The sequence below is a fragment of the Vipera berus genome (assembly GCF_964194415.1).
Source record: "Vipera berus genome assembly, chromosome: 3".
Lineage (NCBI taxonomy): Eukaryota > Metazoa > Chordata > Lepidosauria > Squamata > Viperidae > Vipera > Vipera berus.
The window spans coordinates 88,795,916-88,816,949 of record NC_138204.1 but is presented as its reverse complement, the minus strand read 5'-3'; the positions used below and the strand labels follow the sequence as shown (position 1 = coordinate 88,816,949).

The 21,034-nt window shown below is 41.1% G+C and overlaps 1 protein-coding gene across 3 annotated transcripts in view; it reads right to left on the bottom strand.

Annotated features, from left to right (window-relative positions):
- Positions 1-21,034, bottom strand: part of BCAR3 (BCAR3 adaptor protein, NSP family member) — a 97,125-nt gene that overhangs the window by 17,892 nt on the left and 58,199 nt on the right. For all 3 annotated transcript variants that reach the window (XM_081324156.1, XM_081324158.1, XM_081324157.1), the window contains 4 exons: positions 14,721-14,849; positions 9,531-9,967; positions 7,831-7,931; positions 3,490-4,100 (listed from right to left, as the gene is read on the bottom strand). In XM_081324156.1, coding sequence (XP_081180282.1) covers positions 3,490-4,100; positions 7,831-7,931; positions 9,531-9,967; positions 14,721-14,849 — 1,278 coding nt within the window. The remainder of the gene's footprint in view (positions 1-3,489; positions 4,101-7,830; positions 7,932-9,530; positions 9,968-14,720; positions 14,850-21,034) is intronic.

Below are 21,034 nucleotides of genomic sequence, written 5' to 3'. Positions count from 1 at the left end.
AGATTCAAAGGAATAAGAAAATTTTCACAGAAAGGTAGCGTGGAAGACACATCCCTGCAACAAGGACTGTATTTAATTCCCCGTTTCCTTGACTCAATTACGCTAGGTACTTTAGGGTAACCTTTCTTAGGTTGAGTTGGATTATAGCTTCCAAAATGGCCAGCCAGCATATGCAATTTCCATTGGCTGCAGGGAATTCTGGGAGTTGTAGTTGAACATGCTTGGAGGGCACCCAGGTTAAGGAAGGCTGCTTAGCATGTTTCCAAGCAAGTTTCCAAGGCTGATTTCCCTATTATTTGGGGGAAATCAGTCTGGTTCTCTGGATACGCACTATGTTGCCACAGTATTATGAAAATTGAACTCTGGTATATTTGAAGATGGGTGTTGTGATTCAGGGTCAGCCTGTGGGTTCGGCAGTTGGGTCGGATGACTCAGAGGAGGAGGAGGAGGGGGGTGTTGAAGAGCTTGCTGAGGGGATTGGACAGCTTGATGAGAGCCCCCAGCCAGGCCCCTCTCATCTGGTCACGACGCAGACCCAGCTGTGTGAGCCTGACAGCGTGGATGAAGATGACCCACAGCTGGCCCTGTTCAAGGACGCCCGACGCAGGAGGCAGTCAATCAGGAGTAAACAGAGGAAGGCAATGGGGCACCTCAGAAGGAGGCAGAGAGAGGCCACGCCCTGAGCTGTATTTAAGGGGAATGTGTGGGAGGGCTGGTTTGTTGAAGGCAACCGCTTGGATACTTCCTGTTTCTTAGCTCCTGGTTCATGGTTGGTGTTTTGTCTTGCTCTGTTTTATGTGAATAAATTTGGCAGGCTTTATTCCAGCCTCTTGCCATTTGTAAAGGGGTTGTCCCTGCTTTTGCTGCAGGGCCGGTAGCAGGCTGGTACAGAACAATGGGGAAGAAATGGGGAGGTAGTGACAGATTTTATTTTCCTGGGCTCCAAGATCACTGCAGATGGGGACTGTAGCCAAGAAATTAAAAGACGCTTGATCCTTGGGAGGAAAGCCATGGCAAATCTAGACAGCACATTAAAAAGCAGAGACATCACCCTGTCAACAAAAGTGCGTATAGTCAAGGCTATGGTCTTCCCAGTTGCAATGTATGACAGTGAAAGCTGGACCATAAGAAAGGCTGAGTGCCAAAGAATTGAAGCCTTTGAACTATGGTGCTGGAGAAGACTCCTGCGAGTCCCTTGGACTGCAAGGCAATCAAACCGGTCAGTCCTAGAGGAGATCAACCCTGACTGCTCTTTAGAAGGCCAGATCCTGAAGGTAAAACTCAAATACTTTGGTCACCTAATGAGAAGGAAGGACTCACTGGAGAAGAGCCTAATGCTGGGAAAGATTGAGGGCAAGAGAAGAAGGGGACGACAGAGAATGAGGTGGCTGGATGGAGTTACTGAAGCAGTAGGCGTGAGCTTAAATGGACTCCAGAAGATGGCAGAGGACAGGAAGGCCTGGAAGAACGTTGTCCATAGGGTCGTGATGGGTCGGACACGACTTCGCAACTAACAACAACATATTTGAAGAGCATCAGAGTGGGAAAAACTAGAATCAGCATAGCTATGAGGCTTGGTCTGTCAGCTTCACAAACACTTCCAAATCTGATCCTGGAAATACCTACACCAGCAATTATTCCCACATTATGTCCTAGGAAATATCAACAAGAGATAGCAATTTAGGCACAAATCTGATAAGATCTTTAGTTTCTTGCCAAGGATAAAAACTGCTCTTTGTTCGTTGACGTTTCTGTAACTTTCCTTTTAATATCTAACATGAAGAACAAAAATTCCCACAAAAATATGGAGGGTAAGAAATAGAGTGATTGCGTTCTATGAGATATTCCAAACTGAAGGCAAAAAAAGCAGTGTTTTTTTTTCATTCCACCCAAGTCCTTCAAAGGCAACCAGCAGCTCCCATATACTTCAAAAGACGGTCCACTAGAGGGCACACTTAGCATTCCAGTGGACACTGTGGAGTTCTTAATTGGCTTTGAATTAAATGCATTAGGCATTATCAAATTAAAGAAACCTAAGAATTCAGACAAGAATTCTATCCCTTCTTTCAGAGAGTTGTCTCTCTTAATCCTTCTGTTCTCTCCTTTTGATAGAATGCCTGTTTGGCTGATTTGCAAGAGTTTCCTTTCTTTATAGCATTAAAAATAATAATAATAATTTGAAGAGTATCAAATCCAGGCCCCTGTTCTGAGATAGGAAGTTATGGTCTGGTTCACCCATCATGCTCAATCTATTTATTGAATAGATAAAAAGTTGTTTGGGTTTAACTATAGTTTAGCTACTGTGAACCATGAAAAATAGTTTACAAGCCACTATAGGTAACATCACAAAAACCAAACAAAACCCGTAACAGCTTACTGAGGTATGGGGAAGTATGTTTCATTAGCCTTCTGGGATAATGTCCAGAATTACTCACATCCCTTTTGTGCAAAAAAGGGGCCATTTCTCAAATAACTACCAATATATTTTGGGGCAAATAATATACCAGACTTAACTATTCTTAATCCAATTGTGTCTTTGGACATAGCCACAGTTTAAACAAGCTGCAACAGAACTAATACTCTGCTCAAAGCTTCAAGAGATGTGTCCACCTTCGGCACACTGCTGCCCTCTGATGATCATCCAGAATCACCCTTCAGTTTGTAATCTGACCAGCTCTACAACATGCAGCTTCTCCCTAGAGCAGGGGTGTCAAACTCAATTTCATTGAGGGCCACATCAGCATTGCGGTTGCCCTCAAAGGGCCGGGTGGGTGTGGCCAGGGTGGGCGTGGCCTACCGGGTGGGCGTGGCTAGAGTGCGTATGGCCTACTGGGTGGGCATGGCCAGCTCTACATCGTTCGCATCAAGGGTGCCTATGGGGGCCTGGGCAGGAGTGGGACAGATCTGAGGGTCTCTGGCGGAAGGAGGGTCTCTGGGCCAGGGCCAAGGCAGTGGGGGCTGTTCCCTCACTGTTTCCAGGATGGCTTCGCAGGCCACGTGAAACCACTTTGCGGGCCGGATCTGGCCCCCGGGCCTTGTGTTTGACATGTCTGGCATAGAGACTTGATCCTTCATTCAGCATGCAAAAGCAGATACTGGTTGGTATGGCACATTCTCAGAATATCTATCCCGAGAGGACTTTTCCCAAGGCTCCCCTTTCCATCACTTTTTCTACACATAATAAAAACTATTCACCTGGCTTTTTCTTGCTGATTTTTTTTTGGGGGGGGGGGTTGGATCTATTGTTAGTTCTATTCGTGTAACGTTTGGCATTTATTTTATGTGACTGAGGAGTGAATCATACGTTGTGTTAAAGTTATTAATACATAAGTAAATGTATATTGAGAGCACGTGATATTCTAAAGCCAGAATATGCTTGCTTCTAGCCGTGCATGAAACAGAACACCAAATTAGCTATTGGTCTGATTTAATATGGCTGTGAAAACCACCCCCCACCCTGTTTAAATTAAAAACAGAGATTTTTTTTACCTTGCAGTCCATCTTCAGAATATGCTGGGCAATGACTTTTGCATCATTATTCACAAACAGCTCTTTCACTCTCTTTAACATGGCGGTCTCCAAGGGCTTGTTTTCTAAGGGAAGAAGTTTCGACTCAAAATGGTTTGGCCTGAAACTAGAGATCTTCTCAACGACAGGTGCGACAAAGATGGGAGACTCTCTGCTTATCTCCAGCTGAGCTGTCTGTGGATCCACAGAACTCAGCAAGGAGTCACTGTCCTCCAGGATCAAGGATGAATGTGTCCCATTGTCCTTAGTTGTCAGATGCTCTACAAAGCTGTCCTTCTGACAAGGAGGTGGCTTTGTTGGCCTGGCCTCTGTGGGCAGAGCTGTGTTCAGTTCACAATAGAGGACTTCCAAGCCTTGCGGTGGCCTCAGAAATGGCAGTTTACTGGGCTTTGGTGGAGGTCTCAAATGAAGTTGGCTGTCAGACCCCCTCAGCGCATCACTAATTTGCAACTCTGAAGCAAATCTCCGGAAAATCAGAGGGCTCAGATTAGGTTCACTGCCAGTTCTAAAAGCCGGAGACTTCATACAAGGACTGTTTTCAGTTTCCATTCCTTGGGAAGGATATCTTGAACCTGGAAAGTTAAGGGAGAAAAGAAGTGTGACATTGCTATTTTGAGGTATCAAATTGAAGGTGACCAAAGCTTGATCAGGAAGTCAAAGAAGAGGGAGGATTCCTAAAGTCCCTTGCCAGAATGCCACTAGCCACGTAATTTGTCCAGAAGTGGACCAGACCTACTCCCATGTCTACTATTCTGCCTGACTTTCGGATATGATATTACTCTTTAACAAGGTGATTTCACTGAAATGAACAGATTTCACATCACAACTGAAGGTTGTGATATCAGTAGACTGCACTTTGCAGAGGTACAAAAAAAAAACAAAAACCAGGAGGGCTAACAGCAACTGTAGGGAGAGGAATCCAAATACAGACAGTCCCCAACTTACAACAATTCATTTAGTGACAGTTCAAAGTTACAACAGCACTGGAAAAAGTGACTTATGACTGTTTTTCACATTTACAACCGTTGTAGCATCCATCCCCTGATCAAAATTCAGATGCTTAGCAACTGGTTCGTATTTATGAGGATTGCATTCTCCTGGGGTCACGTGATCAATTTTTACGACCTCCTAACAAGCAAAATCAATGGGGAAGCCAGATTCACTTAACAACCGTGTTACTAACTTAACAACCGCAGTGAGCCACTTAACAACTGTGGTCAGAAAGGTCAAAAAATGGGACAAAACTCAGTTAAACAACTGCCTCACTTAGCAACAGAAACTTTGAGCTCCATTGTGGTCGTAAGTTGAGAATTACCTGCATAAAGATACAGCAAGTGTAATGAAAGGGGGGAATGATATGAAAATCCTACCATTTAACTTATAACATGGATTTTGAATAACACATTGGAGAAAAGGTGTGAATTGATACTTTGAGCTTGGCATGGGCCAATTATTGGGAGGAGAGGGGAAGAGGAGAAGAAATGGGATTCTCTAAAGCTTTGGGATATGAGCTGTGTACCTTCTTGCATGGGAGTGCCACATCCATAATATGTTCTCCTACAGATCTTTTCATATGTGAACATAGTGAGCATGTCAGCCTCGTGAGCTTTCTATTTCCCCACAGTCCGGGCCTGTCATTAATTCCTAGAGGAAAATGTTTCAGGATCCTTGTATTTGAATGCCACATACGTAAGATGTATAGCTGAGGGACACTTGAGTGACACATTCCACCCATCTACCATACTTTCCCTGCAGTCATCCCAGATATACAAAGCAGCTGCAGCGGGAAATCACTCTGTGGTGAATGAGATATTACCGGCTGTACACTCAGCAGTGGAAAATCTCCAGGCCTTAGAATAGGAGCTGATCTATAATTGACTCTGATGGGCCAAAGCAGAAATAAGGACTTTGTGACTCACTAAGATGAAAAGAACATTTTCTAGAAAAGGGAAGCTGGGTATACAAGGATTTATGAATGCAAGGAACTCCAGAGACTAGCCCCTGTGTTAACCAGAAAGCCAATGGCCTCTAGAATATAGATTAACATTTACAGAGTTATTAAAGATCAGGATTTGCCAACTGGTTCACAAGCAAAGGTTCTCCTGACATAAAAGAGACTTGGCTGAATTGCAATGTCGCCATGTAAAGTGAGAGATTGACAAAGCTTCTCATCCTCTTAAAGCAGGGGTGTCAAACTCGCCACATCACGTGACATGTCACGATGTATTGAGACTTTCCCCCCATTGCCAGAGCTGGGATGGGCCACAGTTTCGGGATTCGGCATGACACATCTGGCCTGTGGGCCGACAGCTTGACACCCCTGTCTTAAAGTAATATGAGGCAAATTCAGCCACTTCTCCAGTTCTCCTTTATTTCTCAAAACTGGGAGAATGAATAAGGAAATAGGGGAACATTCAAACAAGGGAAGAGATACACCCCAGATATATCTCAAACACTACCTGTACTATTAATAATGTTCAGGGGGAATATACCTTATTTTAACATGATAGATTTATACTTAGATGGCAACAATTTTGTATTATGCTAAAATTATACTTCGCAAATTAAGAAAAGATCAGTCTGATTACTCTCACTTTGAATAATTTATTCTATAATTAGTTCTGTTTTGCATCACTTATTTTGCTTTTGGAAGCTTGGAAATTATCAATAGGCAGTTTAGAGAATACTTCAGTCCCTCAGCTACCTCAGAGACTGGAAGAGGAATTGCTCAAAAACCATTTTGAAGTGCAAAATGCTTTCTTGAGAAAAAAGAAAGCAGAAAATAAAGAGGAAATGGGAATTGGGAATTTAATTTAAGCACAGAGGTCCACAATTCGTCTTGCTTTGTCAATTTATCATATTTTGGCCCTAAGGGTACTTACTCCTCATGGTGATTCTCTGGACATGTTGGGATACATCTGCGAGACAGATGTTTTCTGCTATAACAAGCTAACATAATTATCATTCTTGGAGGAAAAGGAGAAGATTGAGTGAAAGACTCGGTTGCCATAGATTTTGTTATTTCGTCTTTATGTTCTGTTTCCTATTTTTAAAGAAATCAAAACTACACAGTCGTGTGTGTGTGTGTGTGTGTGTGTGTGTGTGTGTGTGTGTGTGTGTGTGTGTTATATAGTTCTATATAGATGGAGGCCACAGTAAAGAGACAGTCCTTAGAATTCTTGTCATTTTTTTGTTGAATTTTTAGAACCCAGGCATGTTAATACTGGGATTTTGTTGCCTAGGTGTAGGTGAATCCATATAGCTCTTTATGTTTCTTTTTTATCCTTAAAACAATACCTGTAGTAGTACTGCAGTATATGGAACAGCAGCAATAGCAGCTAGGAGATAACAAGATCCTCATTCCTTACCATTTATTTAAGGTGAAAAGTCCTTTAAGCTGAATTTAACTTTTGGCGCTTCTTGCCAGTTTACCACTGCCTTCTCCCACAATGTTTTTTTCAACTTCTCAAACTATCCTGCAGCCCTGAAAAATCCCAGGTTGTCTCCCAGCTGAATAACTAAGAGGTCCCTGCAGATTTTTGTCTGCTAGTCATTATCAACTATAGGGGGTGGCACTCATCTCCATTTCGAGGCCATGAGCTAGCGCTGTCCGAAGACATTTCCATGGCCATGTGGCCAGCATGATATCACGGAGCACTGTTTCCTTCCCACCAAAGTGGTACCTGTTTATCTACTCACATTTGCATGCTTTTGAACTGCTGGGTGGACAGGAACGAGGTGAAGATGAGTGCTCACCCTGTCCTGTGTTGCTTGGGTCTTGAACCCGGGCTCTTGGCTTTCCAACCAACAAGCCCAGTGTCTTAACCACTGAGCCACTGGGCTGCCCTTGAGTACTAACCAGAGCAAATTCTGCTTAGCTTCCCAAAGCAACTAAGGTTGGCTAAGAAGTCCCTGCACATTTTTGTTATCTGCAGTAGTATTGTTTATTTCACCCTTTTTCAAATGCTTCTTTAACTCATTAATTTTTGCAATAGTTAGGAAATTTGCCTCTAATAATATTTGGCAAATAAAATGTTTATCTAAAAGTACATTGGATGAGATTGCAGTCTTTAGTTTATCTAAATTGCACTATTCCGGAGACCCAAATAAGGCGTGGATAGGTAAGGATTCAAACAATCCATACTGTATTTATCACTAAATTAAGAAGGGGAAGGCAATCTGGCTAAAACTGAGCTTCTATTAGGATAGGAAATCCATATAAATGTTTTATAGACACAAGTTATATTAAGAGCAACCTACGGCCCCAACTCCATTCACCGTTTAAGTGTAGACCAAACATACCTATTGGCAGATAGCTTTCCGACTGATGAGTCTTTAAGGGGAATCGCTTCTCCGGCACGTGATCCAAACATGCGGGCTGACTACCGCTTTTTTCTTTGTTTCTGAAACAAAGAAGCAGTTGGCACAATGCAGTTCAACTGTTTGGGGAATCCATCTTCAGCCCTCCGCACCTGATCTATTTCTTCCAATAGTCCACTTAGCTTTATTGGGTTCAAAGGAAATGCAAAGTTCCAGAGGGAGAGAAATATTGCTTTTCAGAGGCCTGCAGCAAACCTTCCTTTCAAAACACGTCTGGATTATTTAGGTGACAGCATGGCATGTGAAGGAAGTGGATGCTCCTCTGGGAGCAAGTGAAAGTCTTCAAAATTTAGAAAAGTTAATAGCATTCTGAGAATACCTGTTGGTCTTTCAAATGGGCTTTGTCTTGAACAGTGTTTCTGAAATTTGGGAACGTCAAGAAGCGTGGACTTCAACTCCCAGAATCATGGCTGGCTGGAAAATTCAGGGAATTTTCAGTTGGAAGTCGACAGTTCTTGATATTCCCAAAGTTGAGAAACATTGTTCTAAATGGACAAAGACAAGATAAGTCTATCTTTAATATTTTATTTGTGTTTAACTTCTGCACACCAGAACCAAAACAACATAAAGCTTTTTTAAAAAAAAAATTGCACTACTTCCTAAAGCTTCTGTTACAGCAATCTTGCCTATTCTGGCATTTATCAAATGTCACACAATGTATTATAAACTAATCAACCCCCTCCTGGAGTCTAACCTGTTTTTGAACCCATGCTATCGGTTAGTTTGTGGTTCACTGTGTGTCAGAAGATTAATGGAATAAAGCATGGTTAAGTTAGCTAGGAATCAACAACCAGTATGAATGAACCTTACTGTGGTATTACTCTCAAGATGCAGAAGTTGGACCAGAATATCAAAGTTGGGCTAGTAAGATCAGCTCACTCTTTCACACAGTAATCACGTCCTTACATTCAACCTAGACTACTTCAAAGGTTTTACTTGAGAAAATGAGAAGGGAACCACACAGATTTCTTTGAGCTCCAGAGGGAGCAAAGAAGGATTTAAATTCACATACACAGGCAAAACGCATGCACGTGCACAGACACACACACACACACCCATGAAGGTATTGCCAATTGGTTAATCTGCTTGCCTGATTATTTAAGGTAACATAACCAAAGAACAAAAATAATAATAATTCAGGAAATAGGTGGACTGGATTTCTGGACATGCTTAAAATTATTTTAAATGGCTATAGAAGCGAGATATTGGCTTGCAAACTCAGAGGTGGCTTAGGAAGTGCTGACCACGTTGCATAATGTAAATCCCCTTTCTTGACAAGGTACTACGTAATTAACTTGGTCTCTCTCTCTGTACATATTTTAATGGAGAGAAGCAAAAAGAGTCCCTGGCCTTTTCCTGCCACTTTGAGATGTATTTGAAAGGGGCAAGGCAGGGAGCAAAGGGTTAAACGGCTTTCCCCAACCATTGGCCCTTCAGAGCTCTCTTCCAGCTCTCAGGAAGATGATACCCTTTGATTTGATTGCAGACCTTCTGCAACATGACTTGAACGATTGAAGGAAAAGGAAGTGATTTTGCAAACAAATCCATAAACGTACCCCAACTGTTGAACGTTATAAACCACACACACAACAACTCTCTCTCGTGAAACCAAGTGGCGGTACCTTAAAAGATTTCCTAAAGTGGACTCTCTGGCTTGTCGATTGCACATATTAAGGCTCAGCCTTTGTGGGGTTTCTACTTGCCCCTCTGGAATGCTATCTTCTCTTGGCAGGACTGGAGAAATCCCGTATTTCTCCTCCAGGCATCTCAGAGGAACCGTTCTATTTATGGGCTGAAATATAATCGCTCCGCTCTGCTTTGATATGGGCTTGCGATTTCCTACGTAGCATCGCACCAGGCCAGGGACAGTGTCAAAGCCTTCGTCTTCAAAGTGAAACTGCACCCGGCAGTGAGCTTCGCTGAGCCGCACGATAGTTTTATTGATCTTGAAATGCTGAGAGATGTTTTTCCACTGACAGGTAAGGACAAAATTGCCAGGACTGGAGAGAGAATCTCTGATCAAAAAGTCACCGTCTCTCTGAACGAGGCTCTCAGACACCTTTAAGAGAAAAAACAGGCCTGTCTGAAACAAGAGGAAATTATCCATTGCTAGGCTTCCCCAGTCAGGTTTTTTTAAATCATTGTCTCGCACATTTTTTAGTAAGGATACCCATACAACAATCTTCATGGCACAGTGTGGAAGGGGCTAGATTATGTGTGGGATGACCTATCTCCAATTCGGTCTGCCCATCCCTTGAGATTCAACAGGACGGCCATGCACTGGTTTTCCTCTATGACAGGGATCTCCAACCGCCAGGCTGCAGCCCACTACTGGGTTGCAGCCAGTTCAGAACCGGGCCATGGAAAGAGTTGAGAGAGCATGCATGCAGTTCCCTTGCATGAGCGGCAGTTACATGAGCATGTGCAGCTCCCCTCACACAAGTGTCGGGAGCTTGTGCTTACGTGCGCAGCTCCCCTCACACAAGTGGTGGGCACGTGCGCTTGCACATCCCTCCCCTCGCATTCTCTAAGGCAGTGGTCCTCAACCTTTCTGATTTGGCCGCCCAGGCAGGGGAGGAGAAGGGATGGTTCTGTCCAAGTAGCAGGTGTGCATGTGCTTGCAGAGCTCGCATTTGTGCGAGCGGCAGGTGCTTGCATGAAAGGAGCTTCTTGTGAGAGTGCAAGCGCCTGCCTCTTGCATCAGGGGAGCTGCATGTGCGAGTGCAAGCATCCATTGCTCACGCAAGGGGAGCTGCCCGCGCATGTGCACTTGCCTGACGCTTTCCGCACCCTGCTTCCAAACTGGCCGTAACCTGGTAGTGGGCCACGACCCTGGGTGTTGGGGACCCCTGATCTAAGGGGACCCAGCTTGGTTACCTTCTCGTTGTAATGCTTGCCCTTTAGAATGGCATTGACCCTGCTGGCTTTCCATAACTCTTTACAAAGTTGGGGATTCTTTTTCTTTTTCCTTCCCGGGCCTGTGTGCCAAATAGTTTGGGTTGTCTGAATAGGTTCGGTTTGGCCTCAGTTTGTGCTCTTTCATGCTATGCTTTTTCAGTCTCTATTGTTTGTTTTTAATATTTTTAATCCTAGGTTAGCAACCCAGAGTCAAAACTTGCAAGCCACATAATTTGCTCGAATAAAAAGTAATATTTAAAAAAACGGAGAGTGGATTACAAAGCATTAAAAATATGTTCTGGAATGATTCATATTTATTTGACAAACATTCAGCAAAAACAGTAAGTCATATTATAGTTTGCTGCACAGTCAGCCAATGTTTAGACTGGATTTGACATTTTTATCCATCTACCGAGTCCTTCCCAAGGACTTGGAATATAAGCAGATATGGAGATTTGATGATATTAGAAGTATCATCACAGGATGTAAGTTGTTCCGAGTAAAGCTGCCATTTGCAATTGACTGATGGTGAATTTGTCAATGCCAATTATTATTATTATTATTATTTTCCTTCTGCAGCTGATCTTATCCAGTCCCTCAGCTTTTCTGTATTAAGGGTTCTGCCAGATTTCAATTTATATAGTCTTTCTTTTCTGGCTTTATTTTCATTACCTCTGCCTCATACAGACATGTATTAGCTGTTGGGTTTGAAGATTACAAAAAGATTAAGCCTATTTCCCACAAGACCAAATTCAGATTGCTTTATAAGACATTCCAAACTCTCCTATCTGGGGAGAATCATAATTCCAATTCTGTTACTTCTGAAATCAAGACCAAGATTACTTGGCTAGAATGCAAGAATGTTTTGCAAGGAACAATCCCCCATCACCAGGAATCCCTTCCCTTCCCTCCCCTTCCCTTTCTTCCCTTACCCTACCCTACCCTACCCTAATCTAACCTACCCTACCCTATCCTACCTATAGAGCGAGCAAACTGAAAATTACAGTAAATTCCACTTTTTGAAGAAAATATATGCTCTCTTTCACAGCAATCATTTCAGTAATACTTTATAATATGCTACCCCGTCGCTTTGGAGTGCTCAGAGAGCATTCCATGAGGTTTAACACTCACCTAGATCATTTTGTTTTCAACTGAGAGGAAAGATTTCCTGTTGTGTTTTCAATCTCATTCAACTATTTACAGCAACTATTACTTGGGAGACTCCATACCGCAATAAAATTGTTAATCTCTGAGGCTGCATAAGCACTCTTAACCTTCTGACTGCTACAAAATCAACATTAATATTTTCCTGGAATTATTCAGCGTACGCATACTAATTGGGAAAAGAAAAGTGCTCAGCACACCATGAGGTTTAAACATACCAGTGCTAATAAAACGTAAAGCTTTGATGATGTAAGCAGCCTGGTGCCTTCTAGATAGTTTGAAAGTATAATTCCTGTAATATTAGCCATGGCCGGTAAGTGCTATAGTCCATATCATTTTGAGGACAACAGATTAGTGATAACCAATGTAATTTGACAGTACTCACAGTGACAATTTCATAGGTCACCCAATCCCATCATGATGTCCATCAGAGTGAAATTATCCTTGATGTTAATTGCACAAATACAATTGCCGTGTATATATTTTGAAACTACACATTGTAGCTACAGAAAGATGAAGGCAGCTGCTAGGCCAAACCCTCTTTGTGGTAGACATAATCTTAGAACACAGTACTGCATTGCAGGCTAACTCTGCCCACAGTCTGCAATTCGACCCTTACGAACTCAAGGTTGACTCAGCCTTCCATCCTTCCGAGGTCGAGGTTGGTAAAATGAGGACCCAGATTGTTGAGGGCAACATACTGACTCTGTAAACCGTTAGAGAGTGCTGTAAAGCACTGTGAAGTGGTATATAAGTCAAAGTGCTATTGGTATTGCTAATCAAAACTCTCCTTCTGACACTTGTATTTGTACTGAGGGCAACTTCAATCAATCCAATTTCTAAGGCACATTGCAGAAGACACCTGAACCACAGCAGGGTGAGACCTTTTGTGCTGCTTTTTGTTTTTTATCACATTTTTTTAAACTTCACATCTCCCTCAGAGAGGGTCTCTGGGCGGTGTACACATAAAATATTAAAAGCATAAAAACCACATATAAAATTTTAAAAGAGGCAAGTGATGTGAAACATTAATTAAAAGACCACTTACAGCTTTAAATGACCTTTAGACCACCTGGAACTGCTTATTTGAAATATTAAAACATAAAATCAATATAGATTTTGCCCTGGCTGCCACCAATGGACAATCTTTTCTTTTGGAAACTCCAAAATACTGAATTGGATCTAGCTGAGCCAGAGCAGACTCATTAAATCAATGGAATTTAAATTGCTAGGAAAGTATGAATAAATAGGATTGTAGACTATGGTGAACAATATATTCTTTCATTGGTTTCTGTGAAGAAACCAGTTCTTTCAAAGGCTTCTTTACCTGTATCCAACACACTTACTTGCAACCTGAAATACTATTCCAATTGTCTTTCCTTTTTTTAATCAGACAACCTTTAATTATCAAACATTGCAAGATTGATTCCCACAGGAGTAGTTATAACTGAGGAGATTTGCATTTTAATTACTAGCTCATGCTGTTTTAGTTGCCCAGGATTAAAATAGTAACAGCTCTTCTCCGTCAGGTACCAAAGTGCATATAGGTGTCATGATAAAAACCAGGTTGAGAACAGAAATGTAGTTTATTGCTTTTAGCTAAATCCCTAAAAATAGGCATTTTGAAATGTCAGTACTATTATTTTCAGCACGAATTAAGATATTTCTCTAACCGGTTGTGTACATAACATACTATTGGAAAAGCAAACAGCAATCAGAATAAATTATGCAAGTTAAATATATTTGGCCTATGTTGATATAATGGCATTCAGTATTTATTAATGTTTTCAAATAATTTGGAAGTCTTTTCTCTAAAAAAAGTTTAGCAGAGAACAACAGAAAAAGGATCCCCAAAATGATTCATGGCAAATGCATGAGAGCTAGAAGCATGCTTGTTTCTTTTAAAGAAAGTGAAGATTTTCAGAATAAATTAGCATAAAATATGCAAATCCAGGCAACAAATTGTGTGGTTAGTTGACAGTTTCAGCAAAACTGAAAAACACTGAAAAATGACAAAACTGACAGTAGAACACACAGTGAGCATCAGAGGTAGATAACTAACTTCAGAGGTGGATAACTAACTCAAACATATTTCCAACAATTCACAAATACAAATACAACAAGGAACAGATCACTACACCCTACCCCAGGGCATGTCAAAAGAACCAGGCCTTTGTGGCTTTATGAAAGCACAAAAGAGTCAGGGTCATGCAGACTTCAGGGATCACAGTGTCTACAGGACAGGCACAGCTACCAAGAAGGTGCATCTTCTCAGTCCCACAAGATACAATGCTTTACAGCAGGGGTCTTCAAACCTGGCCCTTTTATGATTTGTGAACTTCCACTTTCAGAATTCCTCAGCCAGGTATGCTGGCTGAAGAATTCTGGGAGTTGAAGTCCACAAGTCATAAAAGGGCCAAGTTTGAAGACCCCTGCTTTACAGCTTGGAACACACCAAATGGTCCAGATTGTACCGGTCAGGCAGAAACAACTGGAGAAAGACAACCCTCCAGCTAACCATGTCCTAAGACTTGGACTAATCCATTATGTTTCATTTTTCCACCAACTGTTCCTTTGTTCTACCTGCAGAAATCTTAAGAGCGATTCCTGTAGCTTGTCTCATTAAAAGGTGAACTGTTGGGTCTACTTGACGTGGGTTCAAGTCTTGCAGGATTTGGTACGACAGAGAAGTAGGGAGAACACTAAAGACTCCAGGCTTAACTTTAAAAAAAAGACCAAAAGGTACACACCTGCCGTGGAATCCGCCCATGGTACCAAGCATGGCTCCGCAAATCATCACTGCTCATCTGCAATTCTTCTTCCAGCTCCTTCTTCAGTTTTTCTGGGGAACTGTCCATCACCTGCTTCTCCTTTAAAAACTGCAAAAAGAGAACAAGGTTGGAAGGCTTGGTTATGCCAAATCAGCATAAGAAGCAAAAGAAAAGAAAAACCTATCGGTATCCAGACAGAAACTTTCATTTTGCCTCACATGTCAGGAGGTCTGCAATAGCCAGTATTTTGCCAGCTTTTGATCTTTAAGCTGCATTTGCTAAAACTACTGCTGGGTGAGAAACTTAGGTAATGATTACTTGCAAAGGGGTGGATCACTCATGTCCCACCTGGATGTTTTGGGATAAGCATGAGTGTTCTGTTGGTCATTTATGTCCCTTTCTGCAAGGAATGCAGAAAGAAAGTAAAAAAAAAAGGAACTGCACTTAGGAGAAAGAGCTGGGCTGAAGCAGAAGGTTCAAGTTTAAACCTGTTGATCAGGGATGGCACATTTACACTGAGTTCGCTCAAGCATACACATTTTGGTTAATGGAATCAATTCATTTTCTAACTTTGCAGAAACCATCCTAAACCAGGGTTTCCCGGTTAGACTCAGCCTTCCCAAACACCTCAAGGTGTAACCATATTATCTTGGTTCACATATTATGCAAATGCACCTGAAAGGTCTGATGTGACCTGGTCAGGTTTGTGTGCATGTAACAGCAAAGACTGGTTTAAAGAGGTGTGAAGTGGGAGGCACCATGTAAGCTTTATTATGAGTTGTGATCAATGCATTTGAAACTCTATGATCAAGTTTTGTAAGTCCTGAACACTTCTGGGCCAATAATAAAAGAACTCTGCCTACGGTGCAGCAATCACTCACAAGTGCTTTATTATAATTTCACTACTTCACTATTTCTAATACATCAGTATGGTAACTATATTACATAATCCTATTTTGCTTCCGTATGTACCTATATGAAGGGCCTGTTACTGACATATCCCCAGAATCTTTGATCTCATGTGCAGAAAGATTCCTATTCTCGTAGCTTGTTTAAAGAATAAGCTGCAGTATATTGCAGACAGACTGAATAGCAGCATGACTGACCTAATCTCTCAACCCCAGATTAAATAATTTTTGATGAAGCAGCAAAACAGTGCAGCGTGAAGCTCCTGGCTACAGTACTCCATCATTGCTAATAATCCAGTTTTCCTTTGTTGGTCCATTGTGGATTTCTTAAAAACTGTAGAAACATAAAATCAATAATCCAATAATAACTTCGTTCCTCCACATCCTCTTTCTGTCCTGTTTTGTCTCCATGTAGGTAGAGTTGAAAACTAAATAGTGTGTGGGGAGAACAAAGTGTTAGACTAATTAGAGGACCTCTACAATGGACCAGAAGAGAAAGTTGGACCTAGCTTTCTTCTTTCAACAACACAAATGACCAGGAGAGGGCAGTTTAAACTTCAAATAATCCTGAAGCAGTTTGGTATTAAAGCAAAATAGGTAGTGACAAGGATTTCATAATTACACAGATGCTTATCCCACCCTTGACACTGTTGTGAGAATCCTGATAATTAGGAGATGCAGAGTTAAATTAAACATGGGTTGCAATTTGTATTCTCCAGATGCTTTAAAGTTTCATGAACACTGCCATAGCGGTATGGGAATTGTAGTCCAGAGCATCAGGAATACTCCAAGTTCCTGCATTAAACCATCTATGAATTAAATTAATCCTGCTGTAATTTAATCCCCCTTCTTTAATTTATTTCTGTTTTCTTAGATAACTCACAGGGATTGCAGTGGCATTTTAATTAAAGTTATGTCTCTACTTGCAGATTTTGCCTGAAATCAGTGGAAATGTAAAATAATTTTACTCCTTTTCAGGACACATCTGCTTTCTTTCCTATTTTTGTTATTTACATTTTGCAGCTTTACCTGAGAACACCGAAAGAGCAAGATATCTCTTATAAAATCTCCAAATCATTTTAAATTGTTGAATCGTGAAAAAAATTCTTCAAAATAAAAGTTATCTGAAGCCACTGCTGCATAGGTTCTTGAAACAGAATTAGGAAATCAGTGTACATTTGAAATGGAAACAGGCTGTCCACCTCTGAGTTAAAGAATGCCTTGCCAGGAGTGGATAATCTATCACCTCGAAGGCTGTATGTATTCTCTCAACTCCTTTCTCTCACTAAAAAATCATCAGTTTCCCAGATGAGAAGAAAAGATCTCTTTAAGCTTTCAGATAATTTCTCTCAAAATTAAAAGTATCCCCTCCCCAAATCTTCAGAAAATCCCAGAAATCATCATTTCAACAAGATAATGCCATTGCCTCATCCACTGAAGCTCTTCTCTCTCTCTCTCTCTCTCTCTCTCTCTCTCTCTCTCTCTCTCTCTCTCTCTCTCTCTCTCTGTGTGTGTGTGTGTGTGTGTGTGTGTGTGTAAGCACTGAGCGTACAGACACTCAGGAAAACATCTGTGTTCCAGAAGCAATGTTCTGTTTTCTTGCTGAAGGTCTTTGTCAAATTGGAAATATGGTCAAATATAGGTGAAAAAAGACATCTAATCAAGATGTCTCCAACTGTCCTCTCTCCAACCTGCAGCTAATGTTTTTTTTAAAACAGATATTTCATATCTGTGAAAAAAAGTGGAGAAACTCAGGAGCCACAGGACCTGGGGTCCTCCTCATAACCAGCATTTTGACTAATCTGATCCCCATCAGCAGCATTTAAAATATTTCAATTCGACAGAAAAGAGCAAAACACAAGACCTTCTGCAATTCAGCCTCCCTTGATTGAAGCTATCAATGAAAAAGCCAACAAAAAAAAATAACAAGATTCTCAGGCTTTTGTAAGCATCCTGCTGGTTTCTAAAGAAATCTCTGCTTACAACTCCTGAGAAAGAAGCAGAACTAAGTAGTATTAAGTTGGAAACGCCATGAATGTACGCTAAAAGCTACCATACAACAATAACCACCGAAACATTTTTCCCATGACTACAGGCTTTTTTTTTAAAGCAACTTGGATGAATTCCCAGGCTTCTAGTGATGTGAATGAATCTTTATAGTACTTGAAAGACTAAAGGAGAAAAGTTCTTATTCTCTAATTTAGCCTTTCTATGAATAGTCTGAATTCCTGGGGGCTTCCACTTTCCTGGATTCTTCTTATAACCATACAGTACTTTGATATATGGCATTTTTAATGAACTTCCAACAATTGTCTTTTGAGATGTAGTTAATCGATTAAGAATTAGCATTTAATCAATGTTTGGCAAACAGGTTTTTTAAAATTCAAACAACCCTTAATATGTTGGATCAAACGTGGCCATTAATTTTAGTAGACTTATTATTATTCTGAATCCAGGAGGAAGAGACCAGCAGGGACAACCTAGCTCAGCAGTGTCTGAGCTGCCTGCCACCCACCAAGTCATTTTCTGTGGAGTGTAAATGTTGTATAGTTCTAGAGACATCTAGGCTGGACCACAGGAAGCCCTCTAGAAAGTACAGTAGCCTGAGGGTCTCAATTCAACTAAACCGGGGGGGGGGGCTTTCCATGGCATCTTCTAGGCCAGGGGTAGGCAACCTTGGCTCTTTTATGACTCATGGACTTCAACTCCCAGAATTCCTGAGCCAGCCATGTTGAGGGGAAAGAGAGAAGTTTCCAAGCTGAGCCATGCTGGCTCAGGAATTCTGGGAGTTGAAGTCCACAAGTCATAAAAGAGCCAAGGTTGCCTACCCCTGTTCTAGGCACAGGCAGCAGAAAGGTGAGACTTGACCAGGGAGATGGTCAGGAGGCTGAGTCAGGGTAAGGAGGGTTAGCCACCCTTCCACACAGTCTGGCTTTACTGAGCGAGAGGTGAAAAAAGAGAGTGAAGATATAAGCAATATCTTTCTGAAAGGAAGGAAATATCCATCTGCTCAGCAGAGATAGAAGAAAAACAAAAGCAGAAGGTCAACCCCACTAAATAGACCAGATAGGAAATCCAGGAAGATTAAAACCAACTGATATAATACAGTATATAACAGTAACAAGTCTGTGCTGTACTTCCTCCTCCTCCTCCTCCTTAAACCTCGGTGAACTGCAAGTTTCTGCCTCAGCTGCTTCCAAATATTATCTCATTTCTCTGGAGTTTAAAAAAAATGTTTCAGCCTCCTTTTGCTTTGGTAACAATTCTTGCTTATTTCCATCATGGTCATCTGTCTTATGTTTTCACACCAAATTTGAGCAGAATTCTAAGCTGATTTAATTTCATTCTAGATATGATCTTGGTATGCTTCATTGGAAGATCTTGAAGGACCAGGTTGGGAATAGATCCTCCTGGGGAAAAAAGATTTAACTATGAGATTGATATCAACTTGATGCCACAAAATGACCAGAGTGACCTGTGAAGTGGCCATCTGACCACGACTTGTGATTTTACCGCTGGCCTCTCCGTTGACTCTGCTTGTTGAAAACCTGTTATGAAGTGTGCAAATGGCAATCTCATAGCCATGGGACAATGTGATGGTCAAAAATGCCCAGTTTGCAACGTGCCCAAATCTCGATCACATGACCATTGGGACACTGTGGCAGTTGTAAGTGCAAGGGTAGGTCGTAAAGTTATTTTTTAAACACCATTGTAAGTTGAAACAATTGCTAAACAGGGCAGTTGTTAAGCAAGGGCTACTTGTAGCCTCACAACGATTTGTGTTTTAGATGCCTGGTTTATAAGTGAGAAAAGGCTCTCTCTCTCTCTCTCACTCACTCACACACACACACACACACTCTTTTTATTTCTATTCTGCACTTTCCCACATTGCAAAAGGACAGATATTACGTTTCGCCTCAAGTTAAATCGTATGGCAGATGACTTCCAGATGACCAACTTTCCCATCACCAATTGTCTGATTTCAAAATAAAAGTAAAGTAGCTTAAGTAGGCTATTTCTTCATCAACAACAGAATGCTGCTGAAATCAGGCCATGTTTACATCTTTAGGACTTGGTGATGCCTTACAGTCAGCTAGACTGTAAGAATATTCTCCACAATTTATTCTGCACCAAAACCTAAAATCATTGGCTCCATTAGATGGTCACTAAAGTGGCAAACTACCAATCACCTTATTCTGTCTATTCTATATCCATGACCCCTTTATTCAGTTGTGATTTCTTGGTGCCATGTTATAATATGAGGGGGGTTGGAAGGCATGACAAGACATGTGTTCCCTATAATGGCTAGCAAGACTGGAATGCTACACACTATCTAAGAACAGAACTTCCCCAATTGCAATGAACTCCACAACTGCCATAGTCAAGAGCCAAGACAAAATGGCAAGATCCCTGGGAAGGTGGGATCCATTCATTTTAATGGTACAACTGCATTCCATTCTGGATGAGTGAGTGGGTCAATAGTCAACAATCCTTTGTAGATCTGGAGCACAAAGCAGCTTGAGCTTAGGCTGGTCCTTTATGGACCAACCTCTTTCATTTTCAGGGAATTGTAGTCATGACGATCCAATAGAATGAAGGACAGTAAACCGTTCATTTCAAATGCTTAAGCAAACTGGGTTATCTGAAATGTGTTCTATGTAATTTTTTACTGAAGGTTCACACTTTTCTTAGGAAAAAAACGAAGTAAACTTCTTATCCACTTTGAGTAAACAGGAGGGGAGGCTGGATATTATATTTATGCTGCATTTTGTTTTAATTATCTCCCTCCTCCAAATATTATTGACTTTTTCTTAGTTCTCCTAATGGGAGTGTTTTATGCCATCTGTTCCTTAACATTTTAGACAGCAAGATTACCTTAAAACAATTTTTCATCAATTTGTAAAATGTAAAAAACAACTGGACTTTATTTAAATGGTTAAACAGTTAAAAATCTGATGATTTGCTAAATGATGCCTCTCAGATTTGGAATCTATGAAGAACTATGACTATATTGTGCCTGGATTGGAACTGGAAAAAAAATCTGATGATGCAGCTATGGAAGAATGCCTGTATCCCGGACTCTAATTACTGATTTAGTAAGATCTGTCATCTCTCACTCTTTGAAGTATGCTAGTATTATTCACAGTCCAATCATTAAAAAAAAAGTAGTTCCAAGACAAGCCTGAAGCAATTACTAGTGTGAGGAAGGCACCAGGTGATTTCTCTGTGCAAAGATACTCTTATTTCTCCTCAGATTGTACAAACTTTGTACTGAAGGAGAAATAAGACCCAATAATATGATTACATGAGTCCTAGGTTCATTGTTCAAAAACTGAATCACAATGTGGAAAAATGGAAGAAAATTATAGTTTCAATAGAATGATA